At 50.0% G+C, this 19194-nt stretch overlaps 3 protein-coding genes across 3 annotated transcripts; 2 read left to right on the top strand and 1 right to left on the bottom strand.

Moving 5' to 3' along the window:
- Window positions 1-9363: 9363 nt before the first annotated feature.
- On the bottom strand, window positions 9364-9918 carry AYL99_10889 (hypothetical protein; the record flags this gene model as incomplete). The annotated part of the gene is made up of 1 exon (XM_018842395.1): window positions 9364-9918. The coding sequence occupies one exon, from the start codon at window positions 9916-9918 to the stop codon at window positions 9364-9366; it is 555 nt and encodes a 184-aa protein (XP_018688556.1).
- A 3743-nt stretch (window positions 9919-13661) lies between these two features.
- Window positions 13662-15534, top strand: AYL99_10888 (High-affinity glucose transporter; the record flags this gene model as incomplete). The annotated part of the gene is made up of 4 exons (XM_018842394.1): window positions 13662-13928; window positions 13977-14166; window positions 14223-14801; window positions 14858-15534. The coding sequence occupies 4 exons, from the start codon at window positions 13662-13664 to the stop codon at window positions 15532-15534; spliced, it is 1713 nt and encodes a 570-aa protein (XP_018688555.1).
- Window positions 15535-17492: 1958 nt separating this feature from the next.
- Window positions 17493-19176, top strand: AYL99_10887 (hypothetical protein; the record flags this gene model as incomplete). The annotated part of the gene is made up of 2 exons (XM_018842393.1): window positions 17493-17656; window positions 17712-19176. The coding sequence occupies 2 exons, from the start codon at window positions 17493-17495 to the stop codon at window positions 19174-19176; spliced, it is 1629 nt and encodes a 542-aa protein (XP_018688554.1).
- Between the last annotated feature and the right edge of the window lie 18 nt (window positions 19177-19194).

The following is a 19194-nucleotide window of genomic DNA, read 5'->3' as shown; positions in this document are numbered from 1 at the left end:
GTGCCCAATTGCGATTGATAATACAGGTATCTTCCGCTTATTTGCTTGTAGGGACAAGACAACCGAAGCCTGAGACCAAACACGACTGAGAATCTCTTCTCAGCCTTTATGGCTCAAAATATTCTTGGACCTATACCATCTCATCCGCTGAAATAATGATTCAGTATTGGAGGGGAACCTTTAAGTCTCGTGTTTAAGTAACGAAATAACTTGTGTTGCACCTGGATCAGAGATGAGCTATTGCTTGTCCTAGTTCTTCGGAAACATAATTGAAAAGGAATCCATAGCAGTTTCAGCTGAAAGTCTTTCTGCATGCGAATTATTGTCACTCTTGGGCACAATAGACTAGAATGCTTCCTTGCCTGAGTCGCGTCCTCGAGTGTTAGCCTCAACATAAAATGTGCATGACGCCTGTCAGGTTTTTTTTTTTTAAAAAAAAAAAAATACTTTTGTGCTATCGACATATATAGTCTATCTGTTGGGCTGTTCCACGGTATTTGCGGCCGGAAAAGCGAGTGGCTCAAGGCTATGATGAACGGAATTTGCGGTGATCAATACGGGTATGATTTGGCCCGAAGGGTATGTCGAATATTGCTGATGAAAAGAATCTCTTCTAGCATAGATTTCTGGTGGTCGAGGAATGTGAAGGGCTGGCTTGGGCTCGGCGGATAGCAGCTCCTCACCAGTTTCGTCAAGTCTCATGGTAAGATCGTTGTCCCATGAAGGCTCTGTGTCCGAATGACTTGACAGAGTAGGCGGCGCATGGTGAGGAGTATTGTGGAGTTCAAAGAATGGAGAGAGGTGATCACCGTTTGGCGGAAATAAGATCCTATCTGTCGCTGGGGGTGCAAAAGTCTGATAGCACGGTCCGTCTTCAAACGGAACAACGTGATTGTCAAGGGGAGTTATTCTTGGGGAGTATGACGCTCTCTCGTACATGTCGCCTGGCTTTTCGTAGATATGCTGTCTGAAAGGCGCTACTAGGCCGGGATGGGGAGGGGAATAACTGTGACTCTCTTCCAGCACACCCAGCTGCTCCAAAATGTTATGGACTGAAGGAAGTCCATTCTGCGCATCAGGAGGAGAGTCGCTCGAAGGCCCACAGGCGAGCTGAGTACGCCTATAGAGCTCAAGAAGGCCGGACACAAGCCATTCCTGCTGTTGCAAGAGCATTTCCACGGAGCTGTGGTTTATCAGTCAAGCTCTCATCTACTGCAAAGATGACAGACCCTTTCGGATGCACGACGTTGCGATACTTCTTTGGCATGGCAAATGAGCAGACCGTGTCTTCGGCTTCACACCGGCTGCACGGTCTTCTCCCATCACACTGTGTCAAATGTCAGTTGAAGTAGAATCTGCAAATAGTCGTTGTCAAACCTTAGTCTTCTTCAACCTACACCTGTCACATGCTTTGAGTACGCGATTGGGGGATGTCTGCGAATGCTTCGGGTACCCCGGCGAGTAAGGAAGTCTCGACTTTCCATTCATCATAAGGGATCGAACCTGAACAGACAGAGGTTGCAGCACCGAATTCAAGTATTGAAGAAATGGAAGAACAATGGCGAGGTCGATCAATCGAGGGCTTAGCGCTCAAGGATAAGTAGGACAACACCTTTCAAGGATGCACGCCACCTTCGCAGGCCTAGACCAGGTGTGGGAGGGGTTGAGCCTCCAATCCCTCCAAAGATAAGAAGGAAAGAGCACAGCCTGCTCGTAATTATCCGAATTCCACCCAATTCGATACGGACGGCGACTGTGCCTCCCATCCTTTGCTTTGAGCCTAACCCGATGTACACCATGCTACCTGATAAGAGACTACGGAAGCTTGATCTGGACAGTACAGCATACCCACTGGGATCTAGAAGATAAGTGTACAATATACCGCCAGCAAATCGATAGGTACGTACCATTTCTCTTGAATCAGCTATGATCAGCGACTGTCTTGGAAAGCCTGTCTCCAAATCCAATGGATCCGGAGGAGTCTTCTCGTAGCCGCTCAGCGCAAGGCAAAAGTATATTTCATGGTGCATGTAATGCCAACCCTTGCCTGGCTTGGTGTGCTCATGGGGTCGACCAACGACAACTGGCGTAGCAGTTTTCAAGACGCCCTCCCTCAGACTTGGCTTCTTGTGGTGACATGACAACTGCCAGGCACCCTTTCGGCCGTGAACGCCTACACCTGCCCGTCGCTTCGACTCCGCTAGTCTGAGGCTATCCATCTGGGCTGACACCCAACGGGAAAGTAAGGTACAGCCGAACATCGCATACATCCCTGTGACGGCATTGGTCCAGCCAAAGTTTATTTTGGTAGCGCAATTGTCTGAAGCGGGGTTTCTGCGAATCTCTCATCCTGGCGGCCCGATTTGCCGTGGCTTCTTGCTTGGGAGTTTTATTGTGACGCCTCTTCTAGCGAAAGTTGCATCGCAACAAATGCTTGATCTATCACGTTGAATTATAGAGGTGGCGAAGAGAGGCGGATCATTTTTCCCTTATGATCTGTTTAGAGTTCTCACTACGAGATTGCTCATCGAACTGGCGTTCTCCGGCGCCTTCCTCCCTTGCACGGGCCACTTTCTGCATGGATCGGTACGTAATGACCGTATGATTGCGTGTCAGAGATCCTGGGATACCTATTGGTTCCTGTCCATGAATACTATCGATTCCCCTTCTTCAAGGTTGCTGCGTGTAGGTCACTTGCCGACAGGCGAGGCTCCTATCCTTTTATGTAAAATGGATCTTCGGAGCAGGGGTTCGGTCCACTATCCGCCTATAGTATAGAAGTTTGTGGACCCTCTAGGCGAGAAATCCTTCCACATCAGGCATATTCTGACCCATTCGAACAAATCATGTTCCCCATTCACGATTTTTGCGAGAAAGTAGCGCATTGGCTCGCATGCAGGCACCGCAAACCAATTCCCTTCCAGATCGATGGGCATGCTTTCTGTGAGCCTTTCCAGCGGTCTAATATGTGTAAAGATCAACTGTGTGTTTGATAGCATGGGAGATATCACCCACGATATTTGATTTCGAGGAGCATCTTTGGAAAGAGTTTCGTAGTGTTTTGAAATATTCAAGTCAGCTGATATTAGATTATTTTTGGCTTCTTAAAGCAAATTGTGTTTGAAGAATCGTACTTCTGAAAATGGTGGTTGAGGCACGTTAACCAAGTTCCGCTCAGTGCACGTCAAATGGAGACTTCCCCCTCAGCCATCAAACACCAGATCCAGCAGGTGTCAGCTCCAATAGGTCCTCTTGTCGTAAGAAAACGATCTTCACTGCCGGCTGATTCTGTCCGGCTTGAAGAACGAAAGATGAGCGGGTTTTTTGTCAAGAGGGGTACTTCATTTGGTCCAACAGCCAGAGGGAACAAAGTCTAGAGGTCACTCAGCTCCTCATTCAACAAACGGGAAGGATACCGGACTCCACACAGAGCCATGCAAGCGGTCGATGACTCGTCCCTTGCTTTCCAATCCCGCCTCATCCAGTACCCGAGCCCACAGTCCGATTTTGGTGGTGAGGGCTGCAACCACCGGGGCTACAGGTACGTAGCAAGACGTTATGCTGAAGTCATGCATTGCGTCGCAGATACCTAGATAAGATCGAGGTAGCGGGCTATAATTTTCAACATCACTAGATATCAAAAATGCCGTACGAGCTCTCGCGCAACAGAGATCACCAACACTGATAAACGAACGGGAATGTCGAGTAGGCCAATGCGTCCTCTTTCGAGTTGAGCTTATGTCTTCCAACCACGACAAATGTTTTTCAGCCAGCCACTGGCCTTCCGAGCTAACCGACCATGAGTTATACTTGACCGCAGTTTGCGAGAATAGCGCTCTCTATGTACTCCCGGATGGAGCATCAAGTCATCTCCCTGGCGATGTATCCGGATATCCATTCAGAAAACACGGCTTGCATCCACAGGGAATACAACAATAACGGGTAGATTTTTGAAACAGCACGATCTGTCTACCTTCGGAGTGTGGCAATATGGACCATGATGCCTGGCCTTTCCAGAAAACAGGCATTCATGGTCACAAAAGAGAGACCACTCCTGTCTACATGGCTTTGCGCCGCCAGTTACACCTCGAATGCTCAGGGTCTAAAGCACGCACCCAAATGACAGGAACCTGTGGCTCCATGACAATGATCCCAAAGAAGAAAGGGGCCAAGGATAACAGACAAGCGCACTCTCTCGTCGAACGAAGATATCGTAACCGAGTAAATAACAAGCTAAAGGAGCTCTATCACACCTTACACCAGGCGAATTCTCACCTGAACTTGCAAACCATGGCCTCGGAATGTCGTATCACAAGTGAGCCATCCGCCGGCATGAAAAAGTTCGAGGTGATCAACGATGTAATCGCCTATATTCACGAATCACAGATCAACTTTCGGCATATGGCCGACGAAATCCGCAGTCTCAGAAGCCAGCTTGGTCATTTGGAGGACAAGGGTACAGGTTGAACTATCATGGTACGTCTGCGATAGCATTCATTCGACAGGTTCACACAATTCGTACCTTGGCAGTCCCGGTTCTGTAGGTTGTATTCTTACAACCATCTCTGCTACGGTGACATTGTTGAATGTGGTGCCCGTCGTTGATAATCTCCCTGTTGATCACCCTTTTCAGATGCACCAAACGTACCGATCTCAATGTCAGTATCAGGCTCGCAAGCTGATTAGAGCAGCAGGGTTCCAGTTCAATACACATTGGAGAGGAAATCCCAGGGTTAGGGCTTATGATTCGTCCGTGCATCGCATTTACTGAACCACTTCCTGCCAATGCACCTACACCACCACAGAGCTTGACTGCTTACCCTGGCGGGGTATCATACGTTCGGCTCTTGCTTTCCGCGGAATGTCGAATGTCTAGACCTCTGCGAAGTGCGAGGGGATCTCTCTTATCTGGCGCAAATCTTTTCGCACGTGTGGATGGGAAAATGGCTCCCTTTGTAAATACTCGAAGCAACTCGGCTGCAGGCTTTTTTTCGTTGGCTGACGCCTAACATAGTTTCTCGAATTGCGCAACAGTCGCGGACGAAACGGGCGTGCATATTCTCTTCCTCATGCCTAACATGTTGCAACAGTGGGTTCGTGAATCTTTGATTATCAGCTAGCTGCTGGCTTGCATCGAAGAGAATCCAATCAGATCGTAATATCGACTCTTCGTTTTAAGCGAAGGATTGTTCCTGCTGAGCATTAGGAAGATCCGGCACTCGCCGATCGGACTGCCTCCACAACGCCCAACCCCTTGGTGGTTGGTTGGCCCGTCTTCTTATCCGTGCCAAAAAGGCGATCATCACAGCCTCCAGAGCTGAGTTGGTGGCACCCCTCCACAGCCCAAAGCATCCACTCACACTCCGTACATACCCCGCTCTCTGTTATGATTCACTAATGCAAGGCGGAGGTGGCGGAATATCACTCAAGAGGAGTAGCAGCCTTGGCCTCGCATGGATCATCTGCTTTGGCTTGGCAAATTCTGCTTCTCTTTCATGCGGAAGTGAGGAATCAGGTATTGTTTTTCACAGGTAGAGAGTATATGGGGGAGTTTTTTCCCTTACTTGGCCCTCGTGAATTCTAAAGAAGCGCAATATAGTCATGTTATAGCTGCATCATATCCCCCGTCGAGCAAGCTGAACACGGCCCGGAATCCCTCTGGGGTGCTGGTGGGCCAGCAAGCTCAGCTGCTCCATCACAGCTGCTCCTGTGGATATCAACAGGAACTCTACTTGGGTCGCCTAGCATGGACCATGAAGCTGTCGACAATGATTGGCAGACCGTTTGGGATGGAAATGGCAAAAGATGAGGTATTTGATCAACACTCGTCGGTTTCTTCGGCTCTTCACATGCCTCATAGCTCAATCCGTGCATGACCAACAGGATCAGTGGCCCGCGCGAAAGGTCATAACTGTGCTCGCTTCAGATTTGCCGTAGGCCATTCACCGGATAACCTCGGACACGACTTAACCTATATCAAGGCACTCACAATGGCGGTTTGCATTTCAGGGTCAGTAGGGGCTGAAGCTCTGCGGCAAATCCCGTTGCAGCATGTCCATGGTATGGTTCTCGTGCTGGGTGCATTCTAGAATTGCCATTCTGTAGGATGTGGTCTCCTTTGTTGACGCTGGGACGGAACTTCTTCGTCGCTTCAGAAGTCATGCACACAGCACGATAAAGTAGAGGTAGCACAGCCTTATTTTCCAGGCTGCTTTGTTGGTGGTGGGTAAGACGAAGGCAGTAAGGTGCCTTGACTGTTGGCACTGGAAGGTAATTATCGAGTTGAGGTTGTCAGTAGCATGTGCCAATTCGTTCTTGTAGTCCGGTCCCCGTCCCGGTCCCGTCTGCCGTCCAATAACATGCCCGAGAAAAAAGGAAGTTGTTGAACAGCATGCCGGCAATAGTTCTTTGCGACATTATTTTGATATGAAATGCCATGAGCAAGCAAGATGGAATACATAAATATGGTGTGTATACCATCTAAGTTGTACCTCAGTATCATCGTACATAGTTATATTTATCTCAACGATTCGCTTATGGGTAGCTGGACTCACATTTTCACTCACATTTAATCGAAAGCTCACCTTGTTCATGGACACATCTGGGAGAAGTGTACACAGCCAACCCCTGTTGCGGTCAACATAAATGAGATAGTCTGACCTCTCGAAATCTCGAGGATGTGGCCGAACTGTTTGATGAGTTCGGGGCGTTGCTTATTGTTTCCCTTTGTCTATGGCTTATGCGATAGCCAGAATTTTCTTGTCTCAGAGAGCATTCCGTTATGGCTTGAGCCCGGAGATGTTCTTATTCAACTGCCGAAGATCGCTTTGTGCCGGTCAGTCTACCGTGATCGAAAATCGTGACAATTCGAACACGCCGGCACTTGTTCACATAAGTGGTGATCAATATTCGAGCTTCGGAGATTTCCCTCGATCCAGTTCTTTCATGTACTCAGCGCGGTATGTATACTTGGGCTATTTGCGAAAATTTCTTCTAGGAGCATGAGAAACATGGTAGAAGTCGGATCACTGTTCGAGAGTCAGTTGCATATTACATAAGGCCAGCAATAGACGATAAATCCTTGCTCAAAAAGTGTATGCCGGCAAAACAGACTGGATGAGGCTATAGATCCAGTTGATCTGCCGCAGTAACCATGCGCTGGATGAAAACAAGGCAGAAATATCTTTAGTTGCAGAATCGCCTGCTTTTCACCGTGGTTTGGCTGCTTGTTTGCCTCAAACTTGGGACACTGAGAGCGACCACTCCCTGTCTAAGACCCCATGGGCATTGATTTCGCAAATGTAATCTTCCCTGGGATGGCGGGAACCCGTTGACTATAACGTCCCAGCTTTATCGCGACCAAGGCTAAGCAAGTCCTACTAAATTGCAGGTGTGACCGCTGATCGTGCAATCGCTTTATAGCCCAGGTAGTTGAGCTGTCAAAAAAATGGTAATGATGAGCTGCTGGCACCTGATGTCTGCTCGACGAAGAATGTCGCTTTTCGAGAGACTGTATTGGAGAAGGATGATAGTCCTGCTTCTGTAAACTTGGAGTCTCTAGTGGAAGCTCCGCCAGGCCTTACCATGAGATACGACCCCACCGATCGAAGAGTGCCATAGTACAGATGAAGACCAAAGTTCTTGGTGCTCTCAAGGAAGTTCGCCACAGATCACGTCGACCGTCACATCACCCCAGTCAATTACGCTAAAGATAAGAACGAAGGAGTCGAACTTATACCGTCTTAGATACTTTATTGAATGAGTTACCCCATTCTTCGCATCTCGAACTGAAGACTCGTTAGGCATAAGAGCGTCTGGGATTGTGACTGCACTGTGAGTCTTCGTCGGGTCCCAGACAATCCGAAAGATCTTATGTTTTGATCGCACGGCGTTGGCCAAAAGGCCGGCGATTGCTGATCAATCCCGTGAGCTCAACAGAGCTTTGAACATGCAGAGGAACAAGAATCACTGGTAGGGTCGAGAATATGGCATCCACAAATGGTGCACTAAAAGGCCGAGACCTCCGAGGAAGTGGAACGGGTTCACCATGTAGTCGACATAGCATATTCTTCCGGAGGGCATACCAGTACATCCTGCAAGCCAATCGAGAGTTCCTGTGAAATAGTCGCTGTGGGAAAAAGGAAGTCGCTTGGTGATATCTCGGTCCGCTGAGAAGGAACTAGAGTTGCGTCGAACGCCGAGACTTCTGCGAGACTTCTCCCCCCCCCCCCCCCCCCTGGTTTGGAACACGCTTCTGTAGGTCTTTATGAGGAACCAGCATTACCGCCAATACTCTGGGACGACTTTTAACTTGTTCGTAAGACCGTGTTATCGCCGCCATTGACGAGAAGTATTGTCACAGTCGAGGCGAGCTTAGAGTGGCAACATGATGGCATTTTGTTCTTGTGCTTGGATGGGACCGTAGTGCAGTGAACTGATAAGGAGCCGTTGAAAACGTCGAACTGGGCTGTTGAACTGGGTAGCAGTAGACACCTGGATGTAGCCATTCGCTTCCGTGGTTATGCTTTGCTACCGTGCAGGAGCATATTGGACAAGAAATATCGGAGTTGAGGTGTCAAGGCGAACGCAGGACAAGATATGCATCCAACTTGAGCAAGGAAAGAGCACTTGACACCTCGACGTTTGGCATGCTTTGTATTGGTGACCTTGCCGACTTGATATTCCGAGTCTCGCGCTGTCTTGCTATCTCATATCCTTTTGAATTTCTCGTTGTTTTCTTTTCATGTTCTTGACCATCGAGTAATCGGGAATCGAGACGGCAGTCTCGAATTGAGAGCAGGTATAAGGAAACGAGGATCAATCGAGGTTTGTCCCTGGAAGACTTAAGTGTCGCACATTGGGAGACGGTATCAATGAATTCACTGGTGAGAACGGTTGTGTAATACAAACAAAAGTCGTGATACTCTTGAAGTAAAGAGAGCACCGCTGGATGAAGTAGACTGCACAATTGTTTTCAAGCCAACCAGGCGGACAGCCATGTTGTGAGTGATGACTGCGCCGCAGGATACACGTCAATCTTCGCAACGGCCGGCACCCAGGTGGCCGGCACCGGTCGGCTTACCTAACGAGAGAAATTATCGCCGTCTGACTGGTTAAATGACACGCATCGTGTTTGGTGCGATATCCTTCTCGCCTTCTCGCCTTATCGAGGGCGAGCTTGTGAAGATCAAACAAACATATACGCGTATAGAACTACCGCCATTTACGGATGATCAGGACATGAAATGCTCTCTATATCCATCCCAAGACATGTCCCTGTCGGCCTGAGGAGTGTTTTCCGTCCCCAGATGTTTTCGAGGAAAGGCTATGGTGATTCTAAATTCTAAATGGCCCGTGGGGGTTCTATATTTTCTGCGGTCTCGGATCAATAAATAGAGACTTCGCGCCTGCAAGGAGTTTACCCTGACCATCCTCGATCCTGGCCTTAACCCATGTTTTCCTTCCCTGTCGCTCGACCGCCCACGAGCGGCAGAGCACCACAGAGGGTGTATCAATCGGTGCTTTATAGTCCACTGTCATGGTGGCTGTTGCGGGTGCAAAGCTCCCCGACACCATTGACGCCACAGTGCCTGTTATCTGATCTAAGATCAATGCGTTGAATCCTCCGTGCGCGCGACCTGACTTGCCGTCGATTCCAGAGCCCACAGACATGAGATAGCAGAATTCCCACGGAGTAATGGCGTCTGGTTCAGCCGTATGTCGTTTGAAATTGATCTGGGCGCGGATGGCGTCGGCCGTATAGAGGGTCTTTCTGAACATACTGTTGGAGACATCTTTGTTCAGGGGAATGTCGTTGCGTGATGGGTGCTGAAAAGGTACTTCGACAATAGAGATATCGGAGCTTAGAAGGCTCTTGCACCAGGGGATGTCAAAGTCGGGGTGAATTTCAGATATCATGATGCCGAATGTATCTTTTTCAAGCGTGTTCCAGTCTCGAGTCGAAGTTGTTCAGAGAAGTGATCCCGACTGTTGCCGAGACACCAGCAATTCCCTCTATTCCTAGGTACGCATTGCTGTAAAGCTAGGGCAGATATAAGGACAACTCGAAGCCCTGCCAGAGACTCAGACTTCGCCCAGCACGTTCTTGAATAACAAACAAGAAATAAAAAGCGATGGGAAGAGGACAGTACTTCTCAAGATACCGGATAACCGTCTCACAGCCCATCGACTACATTGAGCCTCGGTATTGTTGTGAGACCACAGCCCATTCCGCCTTGGCAGGTTTGCCATAGTTGTCCAATCTTTCCACAACCTCTCCTTCACTTGCCTACCACTTCACTGTTCACCAAGGCAAGCAGGAGGAAACATGAGCCTTGCAGCCCTTGGCACGATGAAATGGCTGCAATCAGCTCGCGAAACACCACTGAATCCGAGGAGTGTTCTACCTGCTGTGGGAGAGAGGATGGATGGCGGTTTCCTTTGTTTCCTGCTCAATGTTCTCACAAAAGGTAGCGATCCCTTGGCAAGCTTAAAAAGGAAGAGCAGAGAGAAAAGGAGCGTGCCTGAGTTTTGATCCTCAAACTGATATATGTCTACTTTGCACAGCAACTCATAGAAGCTCACTCAGAGCTGCCTGAGTTGGACGCGCAATGCCGAACGAAGGCACATCCACTCGGAGTCGGGTTATTTTCGACTGAGTTCGGCTTTCGAAAATCTCCCTGATAACTTTAGGGCAACTGCGCGGATAATGGAGCTACAATATTCAGAGCGACTGATGATTTACTGCACCGAAAGACAAGCGCATAAGTCGAACACCGCAGATCTCGCGCAGTTTGAATCAACAGGGGGAATAATTTCTGCTCCAAGACGGCACATGGGTATCCGAAGCTATGGGTACCGGCGTGAATATCTATCTATGTTGAAGTATAAAAGCTCTGTGAGTCAACGCAACTGCTTCACTCCACACGCTTGGATTCCCGCACCGAAGAGTGTCCTCGTCGCAGATCCCTGCCCACTCGCTTTACCTACAGGTAAACCACCGAGGCCCACTCCAAAGATCGAGTCCAGTCCGTCTAAGAGAAAGTCGCTGGCGCTGAAAGGATGAATGGCCTCGACTCGGCAATCGTGGAGACACGGCTGAGCCGCTGCCATCTTCCAAGAGCTGGAATGATGCCAAAAATAAGGTTCAGGACTTCGACACTGATGAGAGAGGTTCATCAGGGGCAATAAACTGAAAGCCATCACAGTCTAGTGACAAAACGCAGGCGGACTTCAGCGTCAATTGAGAAATGAGATCGCCGCTCTCCTCTTGTGTATTCATAAACAACACCGATTATACTGCGCTATTCGCCCCTTGTTTCATCGAGGTACGGTGTGGTTCTTGTGCTGATGCTTCTCGGCACGAGATTCTATCCTCATTTGGTTTATTCCAGTGATAGCACTGACCTCAGCACTCTCGTTCCATTCTTTGAAGTCTCTTCAAGAGATGGCAAAGGCAATCCTTGAACTCCGAGCCAGATTCAAGCTGAGTGCGAGTCAACCCACCACAACTCAGAGCCTTAGCCAAAGCGCGGCCGTGTCCAATCGAAGATATCCGATCATAAGCGAAAGTCTCACGCAACCCATCTACTACGCCTCCAATGGATTGAGCACAGTCTGTTATCCCTTGACTGCGGGTCGTCGGAGGTGTAGGCCGGGACAGAGAGATACTTTCTGCATCGAGGTCTCTACTACGATGATCGTTGAAGTCCATGCGAAATCCGCGACAGAATAGCGCCGAACCCTCCAGCAAGTCAGGGTCGAGCGTTCAATCTCATAAACAGCTCGGTGGATCGGATCAAAAGGCACTTGATTAAGGTATAGAGATGCGGAGACCTGAGGAACACCGTCAAAAATATCAGCAAGGCGTAGTGACAAAGGAGAACGGGACAGTGCGTCCAGGAGTCAGTGGGTGCCAACCACAATGCAGAAATCCGCCTCCCCTCTGCCACAGCTTCTCCAGAGGAAGCGACTGCCAACGCGTGGACGCTTGAACAGCTCACGTAACGCAAACAAACTGGGACACGGCTCTTCCCAACTCAGCCCCAGAGCCAAACGCCTACGTTTTCGGACATTGGTGTCCCTACGACCTTCTAGCCGCCGACCGGTTACCCTGGGTATCCATGAGCGGCCCTATCTGCTGCTAGACCTAAGATATCTATGAAGACATCCCTTTCAAACGCGTCGGCTAGGCGACTTCTTCGGAGCTCACCCATGAGAGAGCCCAGAGATGACGAGAAAAATGACCGAGGAAGGAGAAAACGTCTTTGGCCTAGACACCGAGCGAAGCAGGGGCTAGAAAATATGGCTTGCCCTATTAAACTAAAGATCTATGCTGTCCTTGTCGCTAGAAGATGAGAAACTCGACTAAAGGCACCGTCTCCAAGATTCGTCTTGGAGTTTTCATTCCTCTTGGACCGTTTGGATAAAAGCATCAATGAAGCCCACTCCAACTTTGGAGTAAACTTTCTCCCAGGAATCGCAAAATGCTCTGTTCCGCCGTATCAGGGATCGTGATGACAATTTTCAGTGCTTAAGCTCTCGCTGGCAACCGCTGAAGACGTATGTTGCTACTGTTGATCTCGGTATATTTTGCCCAGAAGAAGCCTAGTGGTGTTTGTTCATCAGTTTCTGGGGCCTCCTCAAATGACTCGTCGTCAATTCTGGAGAAATCAGCGGCATGTGTCCTGAGTGAACGGAGACACAACTGAGGCAGTGAGTTCTGTTCAGATTTTTTATAGCCTCCATCAGTCCCGAGTAATACGCTACTCTTAGCTGGTTCAAAGGTGAGGCCAATAAAGCATTACTGCGTCCTGCAGGCAGACTGAAATCTCCTCAATCAGACTTTCTGCAGGTTGTGGAATCCGAGCACCTGTAAGCACCAGGCCGGCAAAGGAAGCCTGCTAACCTAATTCCTGAGATTCCCGGTGATCACCACCAGCGATTCACATGCCGACCTTGAACACTATTAGATTATATATCATATTACCGTGTCGTTGGTGGCGAAAAACGAACCCCTTGGCTCGGAAGTTCTTGCCCAAAACTATATCGAGGACCTCGCGACCTCAGCAAAACAGGCAGCCACAGTGTTCAGACGATGACCCTGATTTGCCATGCGGCTTGCTAGGACACCATATCATCTTTGGTGGCGTGCTGCGTAATCTCCCGGACCATACGCGGAGTTTGAAGATAAGGAAGATAATTTCATCCACTGATTTGTTGTTGCCATAAGTCACGAATCCAAGTTTCTTGGGGAAGCTTCTTGGAGCTTGTTTGGGATTGTCATGGATACTGCGCACAATGGGACCTTCTAAGACATCGCCTAGATCTTCCCAAGATAGGGGGTGGGCACTAAGCACATGGTAGTTTTGGTGGGAGCCCCGCAATCGCCGTGGGGGCGCTAACATACCCCGGAAATTTTCCGGGGTATGAGATCCACCTTCCCCAGGTCATGCGTTTCGGTTTACTGATAATGAGCAGGCGTGGGCAGGTACAAGTAACACTTTGCATCGGCTCGATTTCGACAATCTTTCGGCTAGCACTAGACTAAACCAAGGCCCGAGGTAATGGTTCAAGCGGGGTTGAAATCATCCAAATATCCTTTGGTATCCCTTTGATTTCACGTCACAGTTCTGCTTGGCTGTTTCCCAACCATCACAACAATGGCGATCCGCAACACAACTTATGCCAGGGAAGTTCGGGCTGGCAAGGGGTTTGGACAGGACCGGCAATGGAACTGGAGGAACTTCTTGATCTGTTTCGCCATCGCTGGCTTTGGCCAGCTGGCGTTTGGATACCCTGCCTCGATCATTGGCGTCACTCTTGCCCAGCCGTCGTTCCTGACCTATATGAAGCTCATCGACGCAGAGACCGGAGAGTTGGCTCACGACGCCAACTCCCTGATCGGTGCCATGTCTGGCGTCTTCCAGGTGAGAAGCTCGCGATATCTTCAAGCATGGCTTCGCTGACACTTACAGGCCGGAGCCTTCCTGGGCATCATCATCGGAAGTTTCATCATGGACAAATGGGGACGTAAGGCAGGAACGGTTTTTTGCGCGATCATGAGTCTCATCGGCGGCGCCGGTCTGACTGGATCTGTCAACACGACCATGTTCATTATATTCCGCTTGATCGCCGGGGCTGGATCATGGGGATTCCTCGCGCTGAGTACGTTGTCCAAAACCATTCCCGGCTGGGTGCGTGCCACGCTCACTGCTCTCTAGCACCTGTCTATACGGCCGAACTGGCACCACCTAAGCTACGAGGGTTCTTTGTCGGCATGAACGGTATGGGCATTACCATAGGCTATTCGCTTGCCTCATACATGGGCCTGGCTTTCTACTACGTTCAGAATGACCCAGACGCGCAATGGCGAGGACCTCTTGGTCTGGCGCTCATTTTCCCGGCTCTCCAGCTGCTTGTCATTCTATGGGCACCAGAGTCTCCACGATATCTGTTGATGAAAGGCCGAGTCGAAGAGGCCCGCAAGATCGTCATGGATCTGCACCAAGTGCCCGGCGACCCAGACCAGGAATATGCTCGCGGCGAGTTCTACCAGATGCAGAAACAGGCAGAGTTCGATCGAACCCTCACCCCTACGTACCGTGCCATGTTCTTCAAAAAGTCATACCGGAAGCGCACGATCTTGGCTTGTGGCTTTGCTTTCATCGGACAGTCTACCGCTGTCCTGGTTATCAACAACTATGGTCCTACCCTGTACGCTGCTCTTGGATACGACACTCTGGATCAATTGAAGCTCCAGTGCGGATGGATCACGATGGGCACACCTGCCAATCTTCTCGGTAAGAGCAACGTGGAAGTCAATCAAGCCACATTCAAAACTAATCGCTTGCCACAGGTGCGGTAATCATGGACCGGGTGGGCCGCCGTGTTCTCATGCTAACGGGCGTGTTCGGTTGTTGTGCTTGTCTGATCATAGAGGCGGCTATCATTGCCACGTTCGCTAGCCCGATTCCCGCAACGCCCAATCTTCCCGCGCTGCGGGCAGGTGTCGCTATGTTCTACATATTCCTCTTGTTCTACGGATGCGGCATTGATGTTGCGGGCGTTGTCTTCTACAGCGAAATCTTCCCGAACCATCTCCGGGCCAAGGGTGTGGCAATGTCTATTGCTGCCGTTGCCCTGACCGATCTCGTCTACCTCCAAGTGACGGCGACGGCATTCGCGAACATTGGCTGGAAGTTCTTCCTCGTCTTCATCATCATCTCAGGCCTCGGTGGCATCGCCGCCTTCCTCCTGCTCCCCGAGACCAAGGGAGTGCCTCTGGAGGAAATAGCAGCTGTCTTTGGTGATACTGAGGAGGTGATGGTCTACTCAGAGGATATCCATATCGATCATCGCACGCACGACCTGGTTGTGGATGTACACACTGGCAACACGGTTGAGGGAGGTGGCGAAGAAACACTCCACAAGGTAGCGACAGAAGCAGGGGTGCCAGCCGGTACTACTAAACACGAGGCAGCGCATGTTGAGGGCTCTGAAGTGGTGACCCCGGTCGCTGAAAAGGAAGCCTAGCCAGATCCCCAGTCCCCAATGCGCGTCCCGGTGTAAGACAATTCTTGGTCAATCATGTGTATATACCACTCAAAACAATGGACTCACCCGTCCTGAAATTTGAACCTCCCAGAAAGCCCGCTTTCCGTTCCCCATTCTGAGAACCCGCAATTACACCCCCAACAGTGACTAAAGGTGGTGTTCGCTTCTGTGGCGGAAGTCCTGACTCCGGGGCGTGCCTTAGGGACCTAACCAACAGCTGTGAACCCCCACGATGGAGCCCCAGGTTTCAGCTTCCAGTCCACATCGCTCCAGACGGGCCCAGACCTGGAGCTAGTACTGTAGGCCGCCCTTCCAGTGGTCGCTGATGTTCAAGTCGCCTGACGAAGCGCTCATGGCAGCCACGGTGGCCACTATGCTGGATGCGAGAGAGTGTGATCCGAGGTTAAACGAATTCATAACATCCGAGCGAAAGCGTTAGTGAGTTCGCCGAGACCATCCTTTCCAGAGAGAGGCGATTTCAAGTACGAATACGGCGATGAATGATAACCGTCTCGCCCAAAGTTCTGGTTTCTGGCTTAAAGTTTGTACAGCGCCACGAAGCCGGACTATCTCCGCTAGTACTTTTGTCGTCGAGTCAGTCGTGAACTCCAAGGAAGTGTCGCGGCCGGCCAATGGATTTACATAACAACGACTGGGAATTCCGTCTAAGTGCTAGGTCATCAGTTGGATGGGTGGTATGGAAGAGTACATTATCTAATATCTCTCTTCTGGCAAAATCCACCGTTTATCAGACAGCAGACGAGATAAGGTGATAGAAAGTGGGCTCAGTTTGAGCTATCAGAGGGGTTTCTCCAGTGCTACCTCCTCGATGCGGGAGGTTTCCGCCCACTGGTTTCTCGAGGCTCAATGGTTTGCTTCTTCAGAGTTTACAAGCGTCGGGGAGGCTCGAAGTGATTCGAGTCATTCGTGGGGACGGGACCGCCGTCTTCGTGCATTGCTCTCACCCTATCTATCGACCTCCTTGTTCTTGGGACATCTTTTTCTTGTCCTTGTCTCCCTGACAGAGAGTCAATTCGAAGTTGGTGATAAGGTGGCGTTGGCCCTGGCCGGTGATGAAAAACATCAATCCTTCCCCTCTCTGAAGGCCAGCCACAAGAGTCACCTTCGTCCAAATTATTGACAGTAGCCACTTGTAGCCATTCTTTGGAGCAAACCTTCTTACATATTCTCCTCTTATGACAGAGGCTTATCCGTACACTCAGAAACGAGAGACACGCGCAGCAAGGTCTGTCAGCGCCATGCGAGAACCCCGTAGCTTGCTTGGCCAAAGTACATATTAATAGAAGAGGCCGAAAGGAGCTGCATATCGAGGATTTCATTTTCTTCTCCTTCTATTGAAGTCGTCATAGGCTGCAGGCACACCTAGGATGTTCGGAATCTCCATCTCTGTGACAGGATCGGACAACACTATACAAATGGTTACGAGGTTATCGAGAACGCAGATCCTTCTGCCATCTTGGAGCTGTAAATGCCATATCCTATGTCGGAAGCATTGTTTAAGAAGGCGTCCGGCCAGACGCCTACAAATTCGACAGACAATTCTCAACATGTGAGTGGGAACTGAGTAGGTGGGTGCCCGATTACCGGTACGACCCTGAACCTCAGAATTTCAACAAATATTGAATCATGAAGTTGCCTCAAGAAGAATTTCTCTCATAGCACCAGTCGACTGATCATGTGCACGATATCTTGACATCTCCTGACGACTCCGCGCATATCTTATCGCTGGACTCTCCTCACTCCGCACCACCAAAACACGCTATGGAGAATAGAGAGCCTCGGCAGGTGTATCTTGTGCGCGGAGAAGTGCGGTATTAATATGGCAACAATCATGACCCTTGCCGTCCTCTTCATCGCCAGTGCACTGATTCCCTCAACCATCGGGTGCAACATCGAAAACGATCAACCGGATCAACATGGGTGAACTGGACTCTTCCAACATGGCCACAGAACTCGACTTCGACGTGCTGATCATAGGCGCCGGGCTGAGTGGGATATACTCCCTGTACCGAATGCGGGAGCTGGGGTTGAAAACCAGAGTCCTCGAGGCTGGTACAGGTGAGGGAGGGACGTGGTATTGGTTCGTATTACCGGATGAAAGTCAGGGAGAGGGTAGAGGTTAACGATGTCCGCAGGAATCGATATCCTGGTGCACGCTTCGATTCTGAAAGTTATTCTTACAGTTACTCCTTCTCACAGGAGGTGCTCGAAGAATGGAGCTGGACAGAGCATTTCGCCCCTCAACCCGAGACGTTGCGGTATATTCAATTCGTGACGGACAAATTCGACCTGCGACGAGATATGCAGTTCAACACCGAAATCAAATCAGCCCATTACCACGACAGCAGCCGATCATGGGAACTGACGGATGATAAGGGTAACCGATACACCTCGAGATTCCTGATCACTGCAATGGGCATCTTGAATAAGCCCACCCTCCCTAACATTCCCGGCGTCGGTGACTTCAAGGGAGAAGCCTTCCACACCGCCCGTTGGCCTCGAAAACCAGTAAATCTCCAAGGCAAACGGGTGGGGATAATAGGTACAGGAGCCACAGGTATACAAATCATCCAAGAGATTGTAAAAACCGTGGGTCATTTGACGGTATTTCAACGAACAGCGAATTGGTCCGCTCCACTCCGTAACGCCAAAATCACCCCAGCAGAGATGGACGAAATCCGCAAGCAATATCCTGAGATTTTCAAAAAGTGTAAAGAGTCAGCCACCTGCTTTCTACACCCAGCGGAGCCAAGGAAGTCGACCGAAGTATCCGAGGCAGACAGACTAGCACACTGGGAAGACATATATTCGCGACCAGGGTTTGCCAAATGGGTCAGCAATTTTCCGGACATTGCATATGACCGGGAGGCAAATGCTATTTGCAGCGAATTCTTTGCAAACAAAATTCGAGAAAGGGTTAAAGACCCCGTGACGGCAGAGAAGCTCATTCCCAAAGACCATGGCTGGGGAACACGGCGGATACCGATGGAGACTAATTATTTCGAAGCGTATAACCAAGATAATGTCCGGCTGGTCGACCTCCGAGAGGATCCAATCGAGCGGGTGACAGAGAAAGGGGTGAAGACGCGCAGCGAAGAATTCGAGCTCGATATCCTGATATACGCCACTGGATTTGACGCTGTGACGGGATGTTTCACGGCCGTCGACTTTCAGGGGGTTGACAACACGAAACTGAACGACGTCTGGAGCGAGGGCCCTCGTACGCAGCTGGGTCTGTTCGTTCATGGTTTTCCTAACATGATGATGGTCATGGGACCTCATCAGATGTTTGGCAATATACCTCGAAGCATTGAATTTGCGGTCGGTTGGATCGCTGACTGCATACGTTATTGCCGAGAAAACAATATTACGCGAATCGAAGCCACTGAAAGAGGTGTAGAAGAGTGGACCGAGCACGTCCACCAATGCTCCGTGGGCCTTCTGACGAATGAGGTCGACTCTTGGATGACAGGAATCAACAAGAATCTTGCTCATAAGCAGAAGAGGACCATTGCACGATATATGGGACCTGCTCCGGGTTACAGGAAGAGGTGTGACGAGGTTGCTGCGAGGAAGTACTCAGATCTTGACTTGTCTTGATCATCTCGATGGGTGTTG

Source organism: Fonsecaea erecta (assembly GCF_001651985.1).
Source record: "Fonsecaea erecta strain CBS 125763 chromosome Unknown Scaff12, whole genome shotgun sequence".
NCBI lineage: Eukaryota > Fungi > Ascomycota > Eurotiomycetes > Chaetothyriales > Herpotrichiellaceae > Fonsecaea > Fonsecaea erecta.
This window is presented reverse-complemented; position numbering and strand designations above follow the sequence as displayed.